The following is a 22246-nucleotide window of genomic DNA, read 5'->3' as shown; positions in this document are numbered from 1 at the left end:
CATGGAAACCCATTTCATGAAGCTCCCGACAAACAGTTCTTGTGCTGACGTTGCTTCCAGAGGCAGTTTGGAACTCGGTAGTGAGTGTCGCAAACGAGGACAGAAGATTGTTACTCGCTTCGAGCACTCGGCGCTCCCATTCTGTGAGCTTGTGTGGCCTACCACTTCACTGCTGAGCCGTTGTTGCTCCTAGATGTTTCCACTTCACAATAACAACACTTACAGTTGACCGGGCAGGTCTAGCAGGGCAGAAATGTGACAAACTGACTTGTTGGAAAGGTGGCATCCTATGACGGTGCCACCATGAAAGTCACTGAGCTCTTCAGTAAGGCCCTTCTACTGCCAGTGTTTGTCTATGGAGATTTCGTGGCTGTGTGCTCGATTTTATACACCTGGCAATAACTGGTGTGGCTGAAATAGCCGAATCCACTAATTTGAAAGGGAGTCCACATACTTTTGTATATATAGTGCATATATATTTATAGTCCGGACTCCGACATTGCTCGTCCTAATATTTCTATATTTCTTAATTCCATTATTTTTTATTTTAGATTTCTGTGTATTGTTCTGTATTGTTAGATATTACTGCACTGTTGGAGGTAGGATCACAAGCATTTTGCTGCACCCTTATGCAACCAATACAATTTGATTTGAAAATAGTTATTGGTTAAGTATCTAACTATCTATTTAGCAGTCTTGTGGTTTGGAGGTAAAAGCTGTTCAGGGTCCTGTTGGTTCCAGACTTGCTGGATTGGTACTGCTTGCTGTGCAGTAACAGAGAGAACCGTCTATAACTTGGATGGCTGGAGTCTTAAGCATCCGACCGCAAGGCGCTACAGCGGATAGTGCCTGCGGACCAGTAAATCACTGGGGACGAGCTCCCTGCCATCCAGGACCTCTATACCAGGTGCACGGCAAGCGATACCAACAGGACCCTGAACAGCTTCTACCCCCAAGCCATAAGACTGCTAAATAGTTAGTTAAATAGTTAACCAGATAACTACCTGGACTATCTGCCTTGACCCTTTTTGCACTAACTTTGTTTTAACTAATCACTTACGCTGTTGCTACTGTTTATTATCTATCCTGTTGCCTAGTCACTGTATTCCTAGTTATATGTACATATCTAACTCAATTACCTCGTACCCCTGCACATCGACTCTGTACTGGTACCCTGTGTATGTAGCCACGTTATCGTTAGTTATTATAGTTTATTTATTATTACTTTTATTATTACGCGTTATTACTTTTCTATTATTACTCTATTTTCTTTATCTCTGCATTGTTATTTTCTTTCTCTCTGCATTGTTGGGAAGGGCCCGTAAGTAAGCATTTCACTGTTAGTCTACACCTGTTGTTTACGAAGCATGTGACAAATCAAATGTTATTTTATCTGATAATGGCTGACCCTGGCCATAACCCCACTCAGAGGGTGTCACCAGTTACAACAGCCACAAAGTCAAAATGGCTATATTGTAAAAATTCATAAAAACGAAAATGAGCTTTTTGGTCTTAAATTGAAGGTTAGGGTTAGGCATACGTTTATCAGTGTGGTTAAGGTTAGGATTAAGATATAGCCATAATTATTACTTTGCGGATGTGGTAACTAGTGACGACCGTGGGATATGCAAAAAACACATTTCCAAATAGGACAAATATAAGCACCCACCAAATTATTAATACTAGATTTATTGTCATGATAGCCATCTGCAGTCGTCAGCAGTGTCTTTAGAAGCAGACGTAGAGCAGGGCAGCCGTGGGACCAGCCAAAAGACCAACCAGGACAGACACTTTTTTAAGGGGACTTTCTGACCAGCAGCATGCCTTTACAGCCCGACTAGTGATCAAGACAAAGGAGATGATTGTGGACTACCGGAAAAAGAGGACCGAGAATGCCCCCATTCTCATCGACGGGGCTGCAGTGGAGTAGGTTGAGAGCTTCAAGTTCTTTGGTGTCCACATCACCAACAATCTAACATGGTCCAAGCACAGCAAGACAGTCGTGAAGAGGGCACGACAAAACCTATTCCCCCTTAGGAAACTGAAAAGATTTGGCATGGGTCCTCAGATCCTCAAAAGGTTTTACAGCTGCACCATCGAGAGCATCCTGAATGGTTGCATCACTGCCTGGTATGGCAACTGCTCGGCCTCCGACCGCAAGGCACTACAGAGGGTAGTGCGAACGGCCCAGTACGTCACTGGGGCCAAGCTTCCTGCCATCCAGGACCTCTATACCAGGCGGTGTCAGAGAAAGGCCCTAAAAATTGTCAAAGACTCCAGCCACCCTAGTCATAGACTGTTCTCTCTGCTACCGCATGGCAAGCGGTACCGGAGAACCAAGTCTAGGTTCAAGAGGCTTCTAAACAGCTTCTACCCCCAAGCCATAAGACTCCTGAACATCTAGTCAAATGGCTGCATTGTTGGTTAGGGGCTCGTATGTAAGCATTTCACTGTAAGGTCTACACCTGTTGTATTTGGCGCATGTGACTAATGCAATTTGATTTGATTTAATTTCTAAAACTGATCCTTCATTATTTTACTCCTAAATTTAACCAAACCCTTAACCCGGGCCTAACCCTTCCCTAACCTAATTTTAACCCGTTTGGAAATTAAATATCATTTTGCAGTTTGCACGCCAGACACGGTCCCCTTCGTTTTTCCCGATCAGGACAGAGCAGCTATAGGCCTGAGGATAGTGTGAGGAGAGCAGGGCCAGTTAAACAATAATTGTGTTTTGAAGTGTTTTGATAGAGACACGGTAGAGAGGCCCCTTGGCTCTCTTGCCTTCTGGGTTTCTGATGGGCAAATGAAGAGTTTTCCCTCCAGGAGATGATCTATAAGAAATGAATAATTTAATGTATGACTTTTTGTTTTCTGATACAATTGAAACTTTCTAAATCAATTCTGGCCTCTTGTCAAATAGTCCTACTCCAGTCTCCTTTTAACTTCATTTATCACCTGATTTACAAAAGGCACATCTCAATAGGTGGTCCAGTTATCCTCATGATGACATGGTGTCTCTATTGCTTCTCTATTGTTCCCACCAGTGAGTGTGGAGGCTGATGACATCAGAGGGCACCATCATACCACATCCTTGAATGGCCTACTCCTTGAACTTTGCAGTTATGTCTAAAAAGACACTATTTTGCTCAAAACATATATTTTTAACCTTAAGTGTGTGTAGGCCTACATTACTGTATTTATTATACATGGGATATTGTTTTTCAACAGGATAAATTCAACATTAGCTGGAGCGCGTCTTTCAAGGTGTTGTCCTTTGACCACTAGATGTCCTCAGTCGTATTTAGATCATGATTCAAACGTATATTGATTGGCTGACATGTACCAACCTTTGTGGGAGTAAAGCATAATGTTAAAAATATGGTTGTTTCATTTTATTATTGAAAGAAAATAGAATACGATAAAATATAATGGAATACTATAGAATATAAATCTTCCAGAATGCCATCATGACATGTTTAATAAACTGTGAAAAAATGGTTTAATAAAATGTGAGCATGCGATTTTTGGTAGTAGCTCTTTTGGATATAATGTAAACCTTTTCTAAGCCCCTGCGTGTTGCCAGACAGTGCAGATTCAAAGGATTACATTTTGCAGTCGGTTCGTTTCTTCAACCTTGAACCTACGTATAGCAGCAAACGATCCGGTAGGAACGCCTCCTACCATGAATGTCAGCTCAATTGCCCAATGAGAGCACAGAGCAAGACAGCAGTTCCTGTTTCAGTGGGTATGTTAGCCTCAGCAGCGAGAGGGAGCCTGTCGAAACAAGGTACCAAACATTTCCTTAATTGTTATGTAGATAGACTGTAACTATCAAGATGTTGTCCACGGGGGTCATGCAACAGTGTTTCAATGAAGTATAACGTCAGAACTAATGTAGGCCTACATTGAAGTTGGCGTTTGCTAGAGAGTGGATGCGTTAATTTCTGTGCTCTCCAGTCACTTTTCCAAGGCTATGATTGAGGATGTGTTGTTTTGGTATTGAGTTTTCTATGCTTATTTCCTAGCTACTACAATATATCAAACTTGACCCTGGTGTATTAATAACAGAAAAGAGAGTTTGCTTCAGTATTTTAGAATCAACTATTCTTTGCACGCAAACTATGCAGAATAATTATCTTTTCAAATGTTATTTTTCTTTTGACCGCAGCTAGTTGGTGGCACCTTAATTGGGGAAGACAGGCTCATGGTAATGGCTGGAGCAGGTAGTGGAATGGTATCAAATGCATCAAACACATGGTTTCCATTTGTTTGATGCCATTCCATTTGCTCCATTCTAGCCATTATTATGAGCTGTCCTTGCAGCAGCCTCCACTGCCTTTTGATACATTTATGAGTTTTAAAGCATTAAATAGTCTATCATGGGTCTCAACAGTCTACATGTTGCTCAAAATCTAAGTTAGATTGTAGTGCTGGAGTGATTCAATGAAATGTTTTGGCAATGTGTGGTGGTGGTGGTCAATGTCAAAGTTCAAGAGTTTGTCTGATATGAGATTAAAGCGGCACCCCAGACTTTAAATCACCCAACATTATACAGTAGCCCACTGGGGATTAGCTGACCAGAGAGGATCTTAAAAATTGGCTTTATTCCTGCCATTGTTCCTTTTGTCATAATTGCATTATGAATCATGCATTGGCTGGCCTGATTTTGTATTGTGGAAACAAAAATGTTAATTGTTCATTGACGTATCATAGATTAATCAATTGTTGATTATTGATCTATGTGTATTCTGAAGTATTGGTTTGTGTTTCTAGGCATTGTGTGTGAGGGTCCCGTCTTCTGATATTACCTGGACCTCCACAGAGACTGGGCCTGCTGTGGAATTTCCACCCCTCAGAAAGAACGACAGCTGGGACAGAGAACAGACAGCAACATCCACATACAGGAGAAATAATAGCCTGGAAGTTCCTAGAGGCAGACTGGAAGAGAAGGGACAGTCCTAAATGTGTAGTACAGTAGAAGCACCAGCTATGTCAGAGAGTAACAGGGTGATAGCTGCTTTTCTGTAAAGTCCATCCACCTGGGCAAGATTGAATCAGTGTTATCAACCCAGTGCCACATCTCAATTTTCGCTCTGTGAACATGCGCGTGGTATCTCTACCCAAAGGAAAGTTGGCCAGTAACCCCATACACTGGTAACGGCATCACGCAATGTGAACAGTGATTTGCATCATTTGGAGAGAGCAAATCTGAAGTATTATTCTTATTTTTTTACCTGGGAAATTAACAATTTACAACCGTTACATTTTTGCTCCAAGAGATTGGTCTGATTACCTCTGGAATCATGGGGGCCACTGGTTATGGATACTATCGTATCGTTATCTTCTTCTCCATGTTTACTGGCTACTCCCTGTACTACTTCAACAGGAAGACCTTCTCTTTTGTCATGCCCTCTGTGATGGAGGAGATTAAACTGGACAAGGAAGACTTGGGTAAGAGCAGTCTTATGCTATATACAGTTGAAGTTGGAAGTTTACATACACCTTAGTCAAATACATTTAAACTCAGTTTTTCACAATTCCTGACATTTAATCCTAGTAAAATTCCCTGTCTTAGGTGAGTTAGGATCACCACTTTATTTTAAGGATGTGAAATGTCAGAATAATACTAGAGAGAATGATTTATTTCAGCTTTTACTTCTTTCATCACATTCCCAGTGGGTCAGAAGTTTACATACACTCAATTAGTGTTTGGTAGCATTGCCTTTAGATTGTTTAACTTGAGTCAAATGTTTCTTGTAGCCTTCCACAAGCTTCCCACAATAAGTTGGGTGAATTATGGCCCATTCCTCCTGACAGAGCTGGTGTAACTGAATCAGGCTTGTAGGCCTCCTTGCTCGCACATGCTTTTTCAGTTCAGCCCACACATTTTCTATAGGATTGAGGTCAGGGCTTTGTGATGGCCACTCCAATACCTTGACTTTGTTGTCCTTAAGCCATTTTGCCACAACTTTGGAAGTATGCTTGGGGTCATTGTCCATTTGGAAGACCCATTTGCGACCAAGCTTTAACTTCCTGACTGATGTCTTGAGATGTTGCTTCAATATATCCACATAATTTTCCTACCTCATGATGCCATCTATTTTGTGAAGTGCACCTGTTCCTCCTGCAGCAATGCACCCCCACTACATGATGCTGCCACCCCCGTGCTTCACGGTTGGGATGGTGTTCTTCGGCTTGCAAGCATCCCCCTTTTTCCTCCAAACATATCGATGGTCATTATGGCCAAACAGTTCTATTTTTGTTCCATCAGACCAGAGGACATTTCTCCAAAAAGTGCGATCTTTGTCCCCATGTGCAGTTGCAAACCGTAGTCTGGCTTTTAGGGTGGTTTTGGAGCAGTGGTTTCTTCCTTGCTGAGCGGCCTTTCAGGTTATGTCAATATAGGACTCGTTTTACTGTGAATATAGATACCGTTGTAACTTTTTCCTCCAGCATCTTCACAAGGACCTTTGCTGTTGTTCTGGGATTGTTTTGCACTTTTCGCACCAAAGTACGTTCATCTCTAGGAGACAGAATGCGTCTCCTCCCTGAGTGGTATGACGGCTGCGTGGTCCCATGGTGTTTATACTTGCGTACTATTGTTTGTACAGATGAACGTGGTACCTTCAGGCGTTTGGAAATTGCTCCCAAGGATGAACCAGACTTGTGGAGGTCAACAATTATTTTTCTGAGGTCTTGGCTGATTTATTTAGTTTTTCCCATGATGTCAAGCAAAGAAGCACTGAGTTTGAAGGTAGGCCCTGAAATACATCCACAGGTACAGCTCCAATTGACACAAATGATGTCAATTAGCCTATCAGAAGCTTCTAAAGCCATTACATCATTTTCTGGAATGTATCAAGCTGTTTAAAGGCACAGTCAACTTAGTGTATGTAAACTTCTGACCCACTGGAATTGTGATACAGTGAAATAATTTGTCTGTAAACAATTGTTGGAAAAATGACTTATGTCATGCACAAAGTAGATGTCCTAACCGACTTGCCAAAACTATAGTTTGTTAACAAGTAATTTGTGGAGAGGTTGAAAAACGCGTTTTAATGACTCCAACCTAAGTGTATTTAACTTCCGACTTCAACTGTAATTCATCTTTGTTGAGACATGCATCCTATGAAATGCTGTGTGAATTCATTCAATATTATGTGAGAGAATGTGCAGCAGTCACTGTAAGCAACTTTTATTAAGCACACCTCTGTATAGAGATGACGTTGTATTTATCTTTAGGCAATTCACTGACCCACATAAGAAAATCAGTTTGGGCCTTCTATCTAAGGTTTAGAACCATGTTCAGATCTATATCTCTTGTGATTGATGTCCTGTTAAGAATGTGTTTTCCTCTCCTGTCCTCTTAGGCCTAATCACCAGTAGTCAGACCATGGCCTATGCCATCAGTAAGTTCATCAGTGGTGTATTGTCCGACCAGATCAGCGCTCGCTGGCTCTTCTCCATTGGCCTCTTGGTGGTGGGGGGCATCAACGTGATCTTCTCATGGTCCTCCACTGTGACTGTGTTTTCTGCTCTGTGGTTTGTCAACGGTCTGGGCCAGGGCTTAGGCTGGCCACCATGTGGGAAGGTGCTCCGCAAGGTAAGACTGTTGCTCTTATAGGGAGAGGCTCCTGTAACATAGACTGAGGTGAATTCACAATCAATACATAATGAAAATCATTCAGGAAATCCCCGAAGGAAACTCTCACACCCAAAGGCTTGCACCATCAGCCGTCTGTGTTTTAACACTTGGCTTTACAATATGCACACAATTATTTTGGGAAGGTATTTACACCCCACCCAAAAAACAGATCCCTTCGAAAAGAATAGTGACGAGAATGTGCTTCACCCTTTGCCTATAGAGTGTACCTGTCACTCACCTCCCCCAAGTGTGGTCAGGAATTCAAACCCTTGCCATGACATAGCAGTGACCTTATGGGCTAGAGATGGTGATTTCTGTCATGAAATCACAACAGCTTATGTCAACTGTAATCTTGGAACACTGAGTGCTCATGGTGCCATGTCCATGAGTTAGGGGCCACAAGGAAAGGACTATTACATGGAGATAGAGCAATACTGTTCTCAATCAGCATGTACTGCATACTGCAGCCTTCCTATTACATTTCACACTTGTTTTCTGTCATATGCATTTGAATGAACTACAGTGTAAATTATACTGTGGTGTCTATTTGTACAATATCTAAAGTAGATTTGAGTGCTATATGAATTCAACATGTGAGAGAAATAAAAATTATGTACCGCTTATATAAATTGGTGTTTTCCCCCATTCCTTACCCTCAACCATTCATGTCAATCCTTTATTTCCTGATACTATTAAATGCACAATGAGTTAAGACAACAGGAGTCCTAAGAAGCTGCCGTCAATGATCGGGGATGTCCTTTGGGTGGTGGACCATTTGTGATAGACACAGGAAACTGCTGAATGTGAAAAACCCAGCAGTGTTGCAGTTCTTGACACGCTCAAACTGGTGCGCCTTGCACCTACTACCGAACCCTGTTCAAAGGCACTTACATATTTTATTTATATACAGTACCAGTCAAAAGTTTAGACACACCTACTCATTCAAGGGTTTTTCTTTATTTTTACAGTTTTTTTTACATTGTAGAATAATAGTGAAGACATCAAAACTATGAAATAACACATGGAATCATGTAGTAACCAAAAAATAGTTATTTTATAGTTCAAATTTATTTATATAGCCCTTCTTACATCAGCTGATATCTCAAAGTGCTGTACAGAAACCCAGCCTAAAACCCCAAACAGCAAGCAATGCAGGTGTAGAAGCAAGGTGGCTAGGAAAAACTCCCTAGAAAGGCCAAAACCTAGGAAGAAACCCAGAGAGGAACCAGGCTTTGAGGGGTGGCCAGTCCTCTTCTGGCTGTGCCGGGTGGAGATTATAACAGCACATGGCCTAGATGTTCAAATGTTCATAAATGACCAGCATTGTCAAATAATAATAATCATAGTAGTTGTCGAGGGTGCTACAAGTCAGTAACACAAGAGTAAGTGTCAGTTGGCTTTTTCATAGCCGATCTTTGAGAGTATCTCTACCGCTCCTGCTGTCTCTAGAGAGTTGAAAACAGCAGGTCTGGGACAGGTAGCACGTCCGGTGAATAGGTCAGGGTTCCAGCAGGTCTGGGACAACAGGTCTGGGACAGGTAGCACGTCCGGTGAACAGGTCAGGGTTCCATAACTGCAGGCAGAATAGTTGGAACTGGAGCAGCAGCACGGCCAGGTGAACTGGGGACAGCAAGGAGTCATCAAGCCAGGTAGTCCTGAGGCATGGTCCTAGGGCTCAGGTCCTCCGAGAGAGAGAAAGAGAGATTCTTCATAGTAGCCATGATTTGCCTTGATGACAGGTTGCACACGCTTGGCATTCTCTCAACCAGCTTCATGATGTAGTCACCTGGAATGCATATAAATTAACAGGTGTGCCTTGTTAAAAGTTAATTTTTGGAATTTCTTTCCTTATTAATGCGTTTGAGCCAATCAGTTGTGTTGTGACAAGGTAGGGGTGGTATACAGAAGATAGACATATTTGGTAAAGACTGGCTCTCATGACGATCGCCACAGGAAAGGATGACCCACAGTCACCTCTGCTGCAGAGGATAAGTTCATTAGAGTTACCAGCCTCAGAAATTGCAGCCCAAATAAATGTTTCAGAGTTCAAGTAACAGACACATCTCAACATCAACTGTTCAGATGAGACTGCTGCAAAGAAACCACTACTAAAGGACGCCAAGAAACGCGGATCATGGTCATTAGACTGGTGAAAATCTGTCCTTTAGTCTGATGAGTCCAAATTTTATATTTTTGGTTCCAACCGGCGTGTCAGAGTAGGTGAATGGATGATCTCTACGTGTGTGGTTCCCACCATGAAGCATGGAGAAGGTGTGATGCTGTGGGGGTGCTTTGCTGGTGAACTTGTCTGGGATTTATTTAGAATTCAAGGCACACTTTACCAGCATGGGTACCACAGCATTCTGGAATGCTTTTCCAACAGTCTTGAAGGAGTTCCCACATATGCTGAACACTTGTTGGCTGCTTTTCCTTCACACTACTGTCCAACTCATCCCAAACCATCTCAATTGGGTTTAGGTCGGGTGATTGTGGAGGCCAGGTCATCTGATGCAGCACCATCACTCTCCTTCTTGGTCAAATAGCCCATACACAGCCTGGAGGTGTGTTGGGTCATTGTCCTGTTGAAAAACAAATGATAGTCCCACTAAGCGCAAACCAGATGGGATGGCATATCGCTGCAGAATGCTGTGGTAGCCATGCTGGTTAAGTGTGCCTTGAATTTTAAATAAATCACAGACCGTGTCACCAGCAAAGCACCACTCCACCATAACACCTCCATGCTTTACGGTAGGAAATACACATGCAGAGATCATCCGTTCACCCACACCGCGTCTCACAAAGACACGGCGGTTAGAACCAAAAATCTCAAATTTGGACTCATCAGACCAAAGGACAGATTTCCACCGGTCTAATGTCCATTGCTCTTGTTTCTTGGCTCAAGCAAGTCTCTTCTTCTTATTGGTGTCCTTTAGTTGTGGTTTCTTTGTAGCAATTTGATCATTCACGCAGTCTTGTCTGAACAGTTGATTTTGAGATGTCTGTTACTTGAGCTCTGTAAAGCATTTATTTGGGCTTCAATTTCTGAGCCTCGTAACTCTAATGAACTTATCCTCTGCAGTGGAGGTAACTCTGGGTCTTCCTTTCCTGTGGCGGTCCTCATGAGAGCCAGTTTCATCTTAGTGCTTGATGGTTTTTGCGACTGCACTTGAAGAAACTTTAAAAGTTCTTGAAATGTTCCGCATTGACTGACTTTCATGTCTTAAAGTAATGATGGGCTGTCATTTCTCTTTGCTTATTTTAGCTCTTCTTGACATAATATGGACTTGGTCTTGTACCAAATAGGGCTATCTTCTGTATACCACCCCTACCTTGTCACAACACAACTGATTGGCTCAAATGCATTAAGAAGGAAATAAATTCCACATATTAACTTTTAACAAGGCACACCTGTTAATTGAAATGCATTCCAGGTGACTACCTCATGAAGCTGGTTGAGAGAATGCCAAGAGTGTGCAAAGCTATCATCAAGGCAAAGGGTGGCTATTTGAAGAATCTCAAATATAAAATATATTTTTATTTGTTTAACTTTTTTGGGTTCCTACATGATTACATATGTGTTATTTCATAGTATTGATGTCTTCACTATTATTGTAAAAATAAAGGAAAACCCTCGAATGACTGGGTGTTCTAAAACTTTTGACTGGTAGTGTGTGTGTGTGTGTGTGTAAAAAAAGGTGTGTATGAATAGAAATGTTGTTTACAGTAGTAGTTATATAGAATGAGCCATGACCAGAATACAGTATATACATATAAAGTCGGTAAAACAGTATGTAAACATTATTAATAAGGTGATCAATGACTATGTACATAGGGCAGGAGTGTCTAAGGTGCATGGTAGAGTACCAGGTGGTAGCCGGCTAGTAACAGTGACTAAGGTTCAGGGCAGGGTACTGAGCGGAGCCCGGCTAGTGGTGACTGTTTAACATTCTGATGCCCTGGAGATTGAAGCTGTTTATCATTCTCTCGGTCCCAGCTTTGAGGCACCTTTACTGTCCCCGCCTCCTAAATGGTAGCAGGGTGAACAGGCCGTGGCTTGGTTGGCTGAGGTCGTTGATGATCTTCTTGGCCTTCCTGTGACACCAGGTGCTGTAGAGGTCGTGGAGGGCAGGCAGTTTACCCCCAGTGATGAGTTGGGGTGACTGCACCACCTTCTGGAGAGTCCTTCGGTTGCGGACGACGCAATTGCCGTACCAGGCAGTGCTACAGCCCAACAGGATACTCTCAATGGTGTATCTGTAAAAGTTAATGAGGGTCTTAGGGGCCAAGCCAAATTTCTTCAGCCTCCTTCACAACACTGTCTGTGTGAAGGGACCATGTCAGGTTGTCAGTGATGTGCAAGCTGAGGAACTTGCTGCTTTTGAATTGACCCTCCACTGCAGCCCCATCGATGTGGATAGGGGCGTGTTCTCTCTGCTGTCGCCTGTAATCCACACTCGGCTCCTTCGTTTTGTTGATATTGAGGGAGAGGTTATTTTTCTGGCACCACTCCACCAGGGCTCTCCCCTCCTCCCTGTAGGCTGCCTCGTCATTGTTGGTAATCAGGCCTACCACTGTTGTCGTCAGCAAACTTGATGATTGAGTTGGAGACCATGGGTGAACAGGGAGTACAGCAGAGGACTGCGCATGCACCCCTGTAGGATCCCGTATTGAGGATCAGCATGGCGGAGTTGTTGTTGCTTACTTGGGGTAGGCCCACTTCAGGAAGTCCAGTACCCAGTTGCACAGGGAGGGTCTCAGACCCAGGGCTCTAAGCTTAGTGATGAGCTTGGAGGCCACTATGGTGTTGAAAGCTGAGCTGTAGTAGATCAAATCAAACTTTATTTGTCACATGCGCCGAATACAACAAGTGTAGACCTTACAGCGAAACGCTTACTTACAAGCCCTTAACAGGAACAGCATTCTCATTTATCTTGTCCAGCTGGGATAGGGCAGTGTGCAGTGCAATGGCGATTGCGTCGTCCATTCATCTGTTGGGGCGGTATGCGAATTGTAGTGGGTCTAGGGTGTTGGGTAAGGTGGAGGTGATATGATCTTTAACTTAGCCTCTCAAAGCACTTCATGATGACAGAAGTGAGTGCTACGGGGCAACCATTATTTAGTTGTTACCTTTGCTTTCTTGGGTACAGGAACATCCTGAAGCAAGTGGGTACAACAGACTGGGATATGGAGATATTGAATATGTCCGTAAACATCCAGTTGGTCTGCACATGCACTGAGGATGCGGATTGGGATGCCTTTTGGGCCGGCAGCCTTGCAAGGGTTAACCCGCTTAAATGACTTACTAACGTCGGCCACAGAGAAAGAGAGCACACAGTCCTCGTGGTGGGGCATTTAAAGGGCTAGCCCCACCCCTTTTAGGTGGTGGTGATCTGAATGATTACATTGAATGAGGTGTGTGGTGACCAATAGGTGGCAGGCTCCCCTCCAGTGTAGAAGGGACGTGGGGCGAGTTTGTAAAAATGGAATAAGAACAATGCAGATAGCACCTCAGCCGGACTGTTTGAACAGTGCAGGAGGCAGTGGTGGACTGCTGGTTCTGTGCTTAGAACTCTGGATCAATACGGTATTAAAGCAACCTGCAGGCAGGATTAAGTGGTCAGCCGGCAAATGGATTGTTATGTTACTGTTAATTGCTGCGGTCGCCATTTCAGTGGTGTTATGGCTTGAGCTACATTACATCTCTTTAGGCAACTCAGCACAACTTCAGAGGTTGTTAACTGATGACACTGGTTACAGTTTTGACAGATAAAACCATAAAATAAGTATCCAGACTGATTCAGTGGTCTAAAATTAGTATCAAAGTGAATATGTTTTGACTTGCCTTTCCACATGTCTAGATGTCAGATCAATTTTACTGTTCTCAGAGTGTTCTCATTCTATAGTTTACATATCTGTTCTCTGTACTCAGTGGTTTGAGCCATCTCAGTTTGGGACATGGTGGGCAGTGCTGTCCTGCAGCATGAACCTGGCCGGTGGATTGGGTCCTCTCCTGGCTATGGTATTGCTTCATTACTATGACTGGAGGACTATCCTGTCCATGTCAGGCATCATCTGTGCATCCTTTTCTGTCATCTGCCTGGTGTTCATAAAGAACGAACCCAAAGACGTAGGCCTGCCCAGCATTGAGGCCGCAGCCAAGAAAGGAGGTGAGGAGAAAAAAAGCCGTTACCGCAGGACAGAGGGACTGTTTTGCATATGTTGATTTTGTGTGTTTTAAGATCCATGTGTACATTTTGATTGGCTATATCCCCATATGTATTGCTCTGGTTACTCTGTCCAACAGACTTGGAGCATAATCATTAAAAACATGTTTTCTATTTGTTTTATCCTGCAGTAGCCAACTGTGACAGTACTCTGAGTGAGTTCCTGCTGTCTCCATACCTGTGGGTGCTGTCCCTAGGCTACCTGGTAGTGTTCGGGGTGAAGACTGCATGCACTGACTGGGGCCAGCTCTATCTCATTCAGGATAAGGGCCAGACTGTCCTCATAGGTAACGCACACACACAATTTACAAGTGTATATCTAGGTATTTGCCTAACATCATGTACCGTACCAGTCAATAGTTTGGACACACCTACTCATTCAAGAATTTTTCTTTATTTTTACTATTTTCTACTTTGTAGAATAATAGTGAAGACCTCAAAACTATTAAATAATAAATATGGAATCATGTAGTAACCAAAAAAGTGTTAACTTCTTTGTGATAGGTGGCAGTATTTTCACGGCAGGATAAAAAACGTACCCGATTTTTAATCTGGTTACTACTCCTGCCCAGAAACTAGAATATGCATATAATTTGTAGATTTGGATAGAAAACACAGTTTCTAAAACTGTTTGAATGGTGTCTGTGAGTATAACAGAACTCATATGGCAGGCCAAAACCTGAGAAGATTCCATACAGGAAGTGCCCTGTCTGACAATTTGTTGTCCTTCTGTTGCATCTCTATCGAAAATACAGCATCTGTGCTGTAACGTGACATTTTCTAAGGCTTCCATTGGCTCTCTAAAGCCGCCAGAAAGTGGAATGGGGTGTCTGCTGTCTCTGGGCAAAGAACAGCAGCAGAGTTTGTGAGTGGTCAGCCTGGGGACAGTGAGACTGGAGATGCACGGTCACAAGACTACTCCATTTTTTTCTTTCAGCCTTTGAATGAATACAACGTTGCCTGGTTGGAATATTATCGCTATTTTACGAGAAAAATAGAATAAAAATGGATTTTAAACAGCGTTTGACATGCTTCTAAGTACGGTAATGGAATATTTTGACATTTTTGGTCATGAAATGCGCTCGCGCGTCACCCTTCGGATAGTGACCTGAACGCACGAACAAAACGGAGCTATTTGAATATAACTATGGATTATTTGGAACCAAAACAACATTTGTTGTTGAAGTAGAAGTCCTGGGAGTGCATTCTGACGAAGAACAGCAAAGGTAATCCAATTTTTCTAATAGTAATTCTGAGTTTAGTGAGCCCCAAACTTGGTGGGTGTCAAAATAGCTAGCCGTGATGGCCGAGCTATGTACTCAGAATATTGCAAAATGTGCTTTCGCCGAAAAGCTATTTTAAAATCTGACATAGCGTTTGCATAAAGGAGTTCTGTATCTATAATTCTTAAAATAATTATGTATTTTGTGAACGTTTATCATGAGTAATTTAGTAAATTCACCGGAAGTTTTCGGTGGGTATGCTAGTTCTGAACAGCACATGCTAATGTAAAAAGCTGGTTTTTGATATAAATATGAACTTGATTGAACAAAACATGCATATATTGTATAACATAATGTCCTAGGAGTGTCATCTGATGAAGATCATCAAAGGTTAGTGCTGCATTTAGCTGTGGTTTGGGTTGATGTGACACATATGCTTCCTTGGAAAATGGCTGTGTGATTATTTGTGTCTATGTACTCTCCTAACATAATCTAATGTTTTGCTTTCGCTGTAAAGCCTTTTTGAAATTGGACAATGTGGTTAGATTAACGAGAGTCTTATCTTTAAAATGGTGTAAAATAGTTGATTGTTTGAGAAAATTGAATTGTGGTAATTTAGTTGGTTTTGTATTTCGCGTCTTGCGATGCCATTGGCTGTTGGCTAGGGGTTCCGTAGGCGGAACGGGGTTCCGCTAGCGGAACGTCTGTCCTCAACAGGTTAAACAAATCAAATATTTTTGAGACTCTTCAAAATAGCCACCCTTTGCCTTGATGACAGCTTTGCACACTTTTGGCTTTCTCTTAACCAGATTCATCTGGAATGCTTTTCCAACAGTCTTGAAGGAGTTCCCATATATGCTGAGCACTTGTTGGATGCTTTTCCTTCACTCTGCGGTCCAACTCATCCCAAACCATCTCATTTGTGTTGAGGTCGGGTGATTGTGGAAGCCAGGTCATCTGATGCAGCACTCCATCACTCTCTTTGGTCAAATAGCCCTTACACAGCCTGGAGGTGTGTTAGGTCATTGTCCTGTTGAAAAACAAATGATAGTCCCACTAAGCGCAAACCAGATGGGATGGCGTATCGCTGCAGTGTGCCTTGAATTCAAAATAAATCACTGACCGTTTCACCAGCAAAGCACCCACACACCATCACACCACCTCATTCATGCTACTCTGCGTCTCACAAAGACACGGTGGTTGGAACCAAAATCTCAAATTGGACTCATCAGACTAAAGAACAGATTTCCACCAGTCTAATGTCCATTGCTTGTGTTTCTTGGCCCAAGCAAGTCTCTTCTTATTATTGGTGTCCTTTAGAAGTGTTTTCTTTGCAGCAATTCAACAATGAAGGCCTGATTCACACAGTCTCCTCTGAACAGTTGATGTCCTTGTGAAGCATTTATTTTGGCTGCAATTTCTGAGGCTTGTAACTCTAATGAACTTATCCTCTGTAGCAGAGGTAACTCTTCCAGATTGACTGACCTTCATGTCTTAAAGTAGTGATGGACTATTGTTTCTCTGTTTATTTGAGCTATTCTTGCCATAATACGGACTTGGTCTTTTACCAAATAGGGCTATCTTCTGTATACAACCCCTACCTTGTCACAACACAACTGATTGGCTCAGACGCATTAAGGAAAGAAATTCCACAAATTAACAAAGCACGCCTGTTAATTGAAATTCATTCCAGGTGACTACCTCATGAATCTGGTTGAGAGAATGCCAAGAGTGTGCAAAGCTGTCATCAAGGCAAAGGGTGGCTACTTTGAAGAATCTCAGATTTGTTAAACAGTTTTTTTGGGTTCCTACATGATTCCATATGTGTTATTTCATAGTTTTGATGTCTTCACTATTATTCTACAATGTAGAAAATAGTAAAAATAAAGAAAAACCCTTGAATGAGTAGGTGTGTCCAAACGTTTGATTGGTACTGTATGTCATCCAAAGGCAGTTCCTACATGAGTGCCTTGGAGGTTGGAGGTCTGGTGGGCAGCCTCGCAGCTGGCTTCCTGTCTGACAGGGCTGTTGCTAGGGTGAGTGACAACACCAATCACACATAAAAATAAGTGTTTACATCACTCTGCATTGTTTTTATTGTCTTATTGTCCCACAGCAAGGTTTGGGTACCAATGGTAACCCTCGCCATGTCCTCCTCCTCTCCATGATGGCTGGCATGTTTTTGTCCCTATACCTGTTCCGTGTCACTATCACAGCTGAGGCCCTAAAGGTACATTAAATTCAACATTCCCATTAAAATCTCAGTCATTTCATGGTGGTGTTTTTGTAAGTTTTCAGTTGTTACATTATTCTTTAAATGAGGAGTATGTAACACTATAATCTGTGCCATTTATCTTTAATCGTCACATCACTGTTCCCACAGGAAGCTCCCGTCTGGGTAGTGGCCCTTCATCCTCTCTCTGTCCTTATCGGCCTGTCAGAGAAAGAGGTAGCCATTATAATTAATTTACTCAAATGTGTTTGTTGCTTACTTTGTTTCTACTCTTTATCACATAACGTCCTGAGTCATCGGCAACACTATCTGTTGAAAAATGTACATTGGTTGCAAGAACAGGAATATTTATACTGAACAAAAATATAAACGAAAAATGTAAAGTGTTGGTCCCATTTTTCATGAGCTGAAATAAAAGATCCCAGAAATGTTCCATATGCACAAAACACTTATTTCTCTCAAATTTTGTGCACAAATTTGTTTACATCCCTGTTAGTGAGCATTTATCCTTTGCCAAGATAATCCATCCACCTGACAGGTGTGGCATATCAAGAAGCTGTTTAAATAGCATGATCATTACACAGGTGCACATTGTAAAAGGCCACTCTAAATTGTTCAGTTTTGTCACACAACACAATGCCACAGTTTTGAGGGAGTGTGCAATTGGCATGCTGACAGTTCCACCAGAACTGTTGCCAGAGAATTGAATGTTAATTTCTCTACCATAAGCCACCTCCAACGTTGTTTTAGAGAATTTGGCAGTACATCCAACCGGCCTCACAACTTCAGACCACGTGTAACCACACCAGCCCAGGACCTCCACATCCAGCTTCTTTACCTGCGGGATCGTCTTAGACCAGCCACCCGGACAGCTGATGAAACTGAGGAGTATTTCTGTCTGTAGTAAAGCCCTTATGTGGGAAAAAAACTGATTGGCTGGCCCTGGCTCCCCAGTGGGTGGGCCTGGCTCCCATGGCTGCGCCCTAGCCCAGTCATGTGAAATCCATAGATTAGGGCCTAATGAATTCATTTCAATTGACTGACTTCCTTATATGAACTGTAACTCAGTAAAATCTTTGAAATTGTTGCGTTTTTGTATTTTTGTTCAGTATATATTTATCTGAGTTGTAGACCAATTTGAAATTATGTATATGAAAAAACATTCATTACGTTTTATATTCTGTTTCATATTCACTCATCTAGATCTGGATACTTTCCCTGGGTGCTATGTTCGGATTCTCCTCTTATGGACCAATCGCATTGTTCGGTGTGATAGCCAATGAAAGTGCTCCATCAAACTATTGTGGGTCCTCCCATGCCATCGTAGCTCTCATGGCCAATGGTAAGTCCCCTATATTGGTTCCTTTTGATCTGTATTCTCAAAAAGACACTGCATGGTTCTGGGTATCTGCAATTCTCTGAGACATTCATATCAGTAAGCTAGCTGTGTTTTTATTGATTGCAGTTGGGGCTTTCTTTGCGGGACTCCCCTTCAGCACCATCGCTAAATACTACAGCTGGGACATGGCCTTCTGGGTAGCTGAAGTGACCATTGCCGTGACGACAGTCATCTTCTTTCTGTTCCGTAACATTCGCACCAAAATGGGCCACATCCCCCAGAAAATTGATTGATTGATCTCTGCATCTCCTGAGCTATGCACAGGTTCCTGCTGTGTGACTAGGTGAATATTCTACAGCAAGGGTTGTTGGACTGGCTGCACATTACATAGCCCCTAAAGTACACTTCCAATCCCTGGAAACACAACACTGTGTCAGTGATCTCACCTCGAGACGTTTTAGATGTTAGCAACCATGTTTTCTAAAAGGATACTTTGCTACACTTTAGTTTGCCATTTAATGCACCGTCAGAATCAAACTCCTCACAAGCCGTACAGTTCTAAGCACCTATGGAATCTACACCTACGGCATCCACTCACAGTAATGACTTCAAAAAGTATAGTGTATATAGTAAGTCCTAAATTTCGAATAATCTATTCTCTTACCACTGTTATTTAGTCGGTATAATAACTCATATTATTTGACGCATGTTGTTGATACACAGTGAATTTGCTGTCCATTGCATAGATTGCCTTCAGTGGATGCCAAATGTCTTGAAGTTACCGAATGCTTCATTGATGAGCCAGCATTAAAACTATGTATGTATAGAAATTTGCACAAAACGGTAATGTTTGACGATCACAGTAGTATTTCCCTTTCACTAATTCTTCTTCATTTATAAAATAATGTTCAGTCAGGAAAATAGATACTTTACGACAAACACGTCATCTATTTTTGATAACACACTGGCTTTACTAAATGGACTTTTAAAGTTTAGAGATCTTAGCTAGTTGTCTATGAAAATATTTAAATGCATCAACCTAAAAGGAATAGTTCAGATGAACATTTTAATGTATCTACGTGCCGTTTGAAGGAAATTGCTAACTTAAGATGATGTAGCTGCGTGAAAAAATGTATAATCTATGGGGGTGAAATATATTTAGGCTAACTATAATTGTTTTCGCTATTGTTGTTTCAAATACTGTTATTATTACACAGAAATTGATTTCCCCTACACATTTTTCTACAGATAGTAATTTCAGAATCACCCAAGTTTTGTAGCCTATGCTGTTGCGGATGCAACACTTTCTAGCTGTGGGCATGGTTGTTCATGCAATGTAGATATCACTTAGCCACTTTGGGAGGGAAGAGGCTAGGTATCACATACAACATTCTCATAAAAGGTCTGCGGTGAAGCTGTGGGAGCAAACGAGTTTGGTTCAGAGATCATGTTTGTTTTGGACATGCAAATCTGATTGTACCAGAGCGTTTGATTTATTGAAATATCAGCTGCAATTTAACTTCGAAGTAGCTTTTTCCTTTCTGAGGGCTAACCTGGTACATTTCCGGATTGCCAAAATCCCGATTCCCGAACTATCCCTTTAATAATGTGAAGTCTTGAAAGGATTAAAGTATGCACACAGTCCAAGTGTTTGTCACAGGATACTATTTTGCCACTACAGGTTTTGTTATTAGACAATGTGGTCACAGAGGCTGGGTTTACACAGGCATACCAATTCTGATCTTTTCCCCAATTATTGGTAGAAGAGCTGATCTGATTTGTGAAAAAATATCAGAATTAGAATTAGATTTCTGAGCCTGGTCCCATACTGTATGAGCTGTGGCCAATTCTTCTATGTTTGCATTTACACAGGCAGCTCAATTCTGATATTTATTTCTTCACTAATTGGTCTCTGAAATAGATCAGATATTTTTTTATAGCTGATCTGATTGGTCAAAAGACCAATTAGTGGGGGGGGGGGAAATATCCGAAATGGGCTGCTTGTGTAAATGCAGCATAATTCTTTTTTTGACCAATCGGATCAGCTTTAAAAAAGATCTGTGAATGGTCAAAAAAACATTAGTGGAAAGAATATCAGAATTGGGCTGCCTGTTTAAATGCAGCCAAAGAGGCCAATCAGACTGGAACACCAGGCTCGCATCATCCTGATATTCTCACAAAAGTATGTAATGCTGCGTTTATATGCAGGTAGCCTAATTCTGATCTTTTGCCCAATTATTGGCAAAATAGCTGATCTGATTGGTCAAAATACCAATTAGTGAAATAAAAAATTTGAATTGGGCTGTTTGTGTAAACACATCCACTGGTTGCGTTCCCCTGCTCAGACGTTGCATGCATCAAGCAATGGTTTCGTGCCACGTCATCGACTGTCATTGACTGACAGATTGCTATAACATATGATGTGATTAGCTGATACTTAAAATACCTATCCAGGCTCTGTAAGATCTGGCATGCATCAGCAACGCCTGGGCTGAGCAATGCGCCCAATGGTTGCATTTACACAGGCAGCCTTATTCTGATCTTTTGCCAATAATTCGTCTTTTGGCCAATCAGCTCAGATCTTTATCCAATAATTATAGTAATACTGTGAAATTGTGAAAATTATGATAATGCCATTTTTTTGTGTAAGAGCTGTTTGAAATTTCAGCCTGTTTTGGTGGAATGGAGTTTTGGCCTGCCTGGTGTTATCAGACCAATAAGAAAGAGTTACAGACATCTTGGCTAATAACCGCTACATTTTCAGTTTTTCGCTCCCCACTCAGACCACTCCCAGACAGTCTTAGCTAAATTCTTACTTTAGAAATTGCTCTTTGCTAAGAAGCTATTTTTGTTTGTTTTAAATGAAAATGGTAAACAAATAATCACAGAAAGGTACATAATTGATACCCAGAAATGATTTGATATTGGGATAAAAATGGCTGCGTTGGAACTTTTCACAAACAGTTTTTAACTGAAAAATATTTATCTCACTATTCTGTGCCATTCAGGCATATTTGTCTAACTGGAATTATTGAAATGTTAAGGAAAACTAATAAAGAGCAATGAATGTATTGTCACCCTGTTCTTATTTCACCCTAAAGCCTGTTATGGACAGACCATTAATCATAAAACGTACTGGTTTTCTAATCCAATGTGCCTTGCAGGTTACATTTACCACAGAAATAGAAGTAACCATATTGGGGACATTTTGCACATATGTTGGTTCTGCACTATGGGACTAAATTAATAAATACAGTGGGGGAAAAAAGTATTTGATCCCCTGCTGATTTTGTATGTTTGCCCACTGACAAAGAAATGATCAGTCTATAATTTTAATGTTAGGTTTATTTGAACAGTGAGAAACAGAATAACAACAAAAATATTGCGAAAAACGCATGTCAAAAATGTTATAAATTGATTTGCATTTTAATGAGGGAAATAAGTATTTGACCCCCTCTCAATCAGAAAGATTTCTGGCTCCCAGGTGTCTTTTATACAGGTAATGAGCTGAGATTAGGAGCACACTCTTAAAGGGAGTGCTCCTAATCTCAGCTTGTTATCTGTATAAAAGACACCTGT

General features: G+C 41.7%; 1 protein-coding gene across 1 annotated transcript; it reads left to right on the top strand.

The window, feature by feature from the left end:
• Nucleotides 1-3675: 3675 nt before the first annotated feature.
• LOC106567909 (glucose-6-phosphate exchanger SLC37A4) lies at nucleotides 3676-21738 on the top strand. The gene is made up of 10 exons (XM_014137793.3): nucleotides 3676-3790; nucleotides 4777-5454; nucleotides 7374-7606; nucleotides 13578-13815; nucleotides 14004-14159; nucleotides 17046-17131; nucleotides 17212-17325; nucleotides 17479-17544; nucleotides 18532-18670; nucleotides 18794-21738. The coding sequence occupies exons 2-10, from the start codon at nucleotides 5307-5309 to the stop codon at nucleotides 18958-18960; spliced, it is 1347 nt and encodes a 448-aa protein (XP_013993268.1). The 5' UTR covers nucleotides 3676-3790; nucleotides 4777-5306; the 3' UTR covers nucleotides 18961-21738.
• Nucleotides 21739-22246: the final 508 nt, after the last annotated feature.

This window comes from Salmo salar, chromosome 13 (genome assembly GCF_965601325.2).
Source record: "Salmo salar chromosome 13, fSalSal1, whole genome shotgun sequence".
In the NCBI taxonomy this organism is placed as follows: domain Eukaryota; kingdom Metazoa; phylum Chordata; class Actinopteri; order Salmoniformes; family Salmonidae; genus Salmo; species Salmo salar.
This window is presented reverse-complemented; position numbering and strand designations above follow the sequence as displayed.

Bases quoted from the DNA above. Each gene is read 5' to 3' on its own strand.
- LOC106567909 (XM_014137793.3), top strand. From the start codon at position 5,307: ATGGGGGCCACTGGTTATGGATACTATCGTATCGTTATCTTCTTCTCC. The intron at 17,132-17,211 runs GTGAGTGACAAC...ATTGTCCCACAG, and splicing joins CTGACAGGGCTGTTGCTAGG to CAAGGTTTGGGTACCAATGG. The intron at 17,326-17,478 runs GTACATTAAATT...CTGTTCCCACAG, and splicing joins TCACAGCTGAGGCCCTAAAG to GAAGCTCCCGTCTGGGTAGT.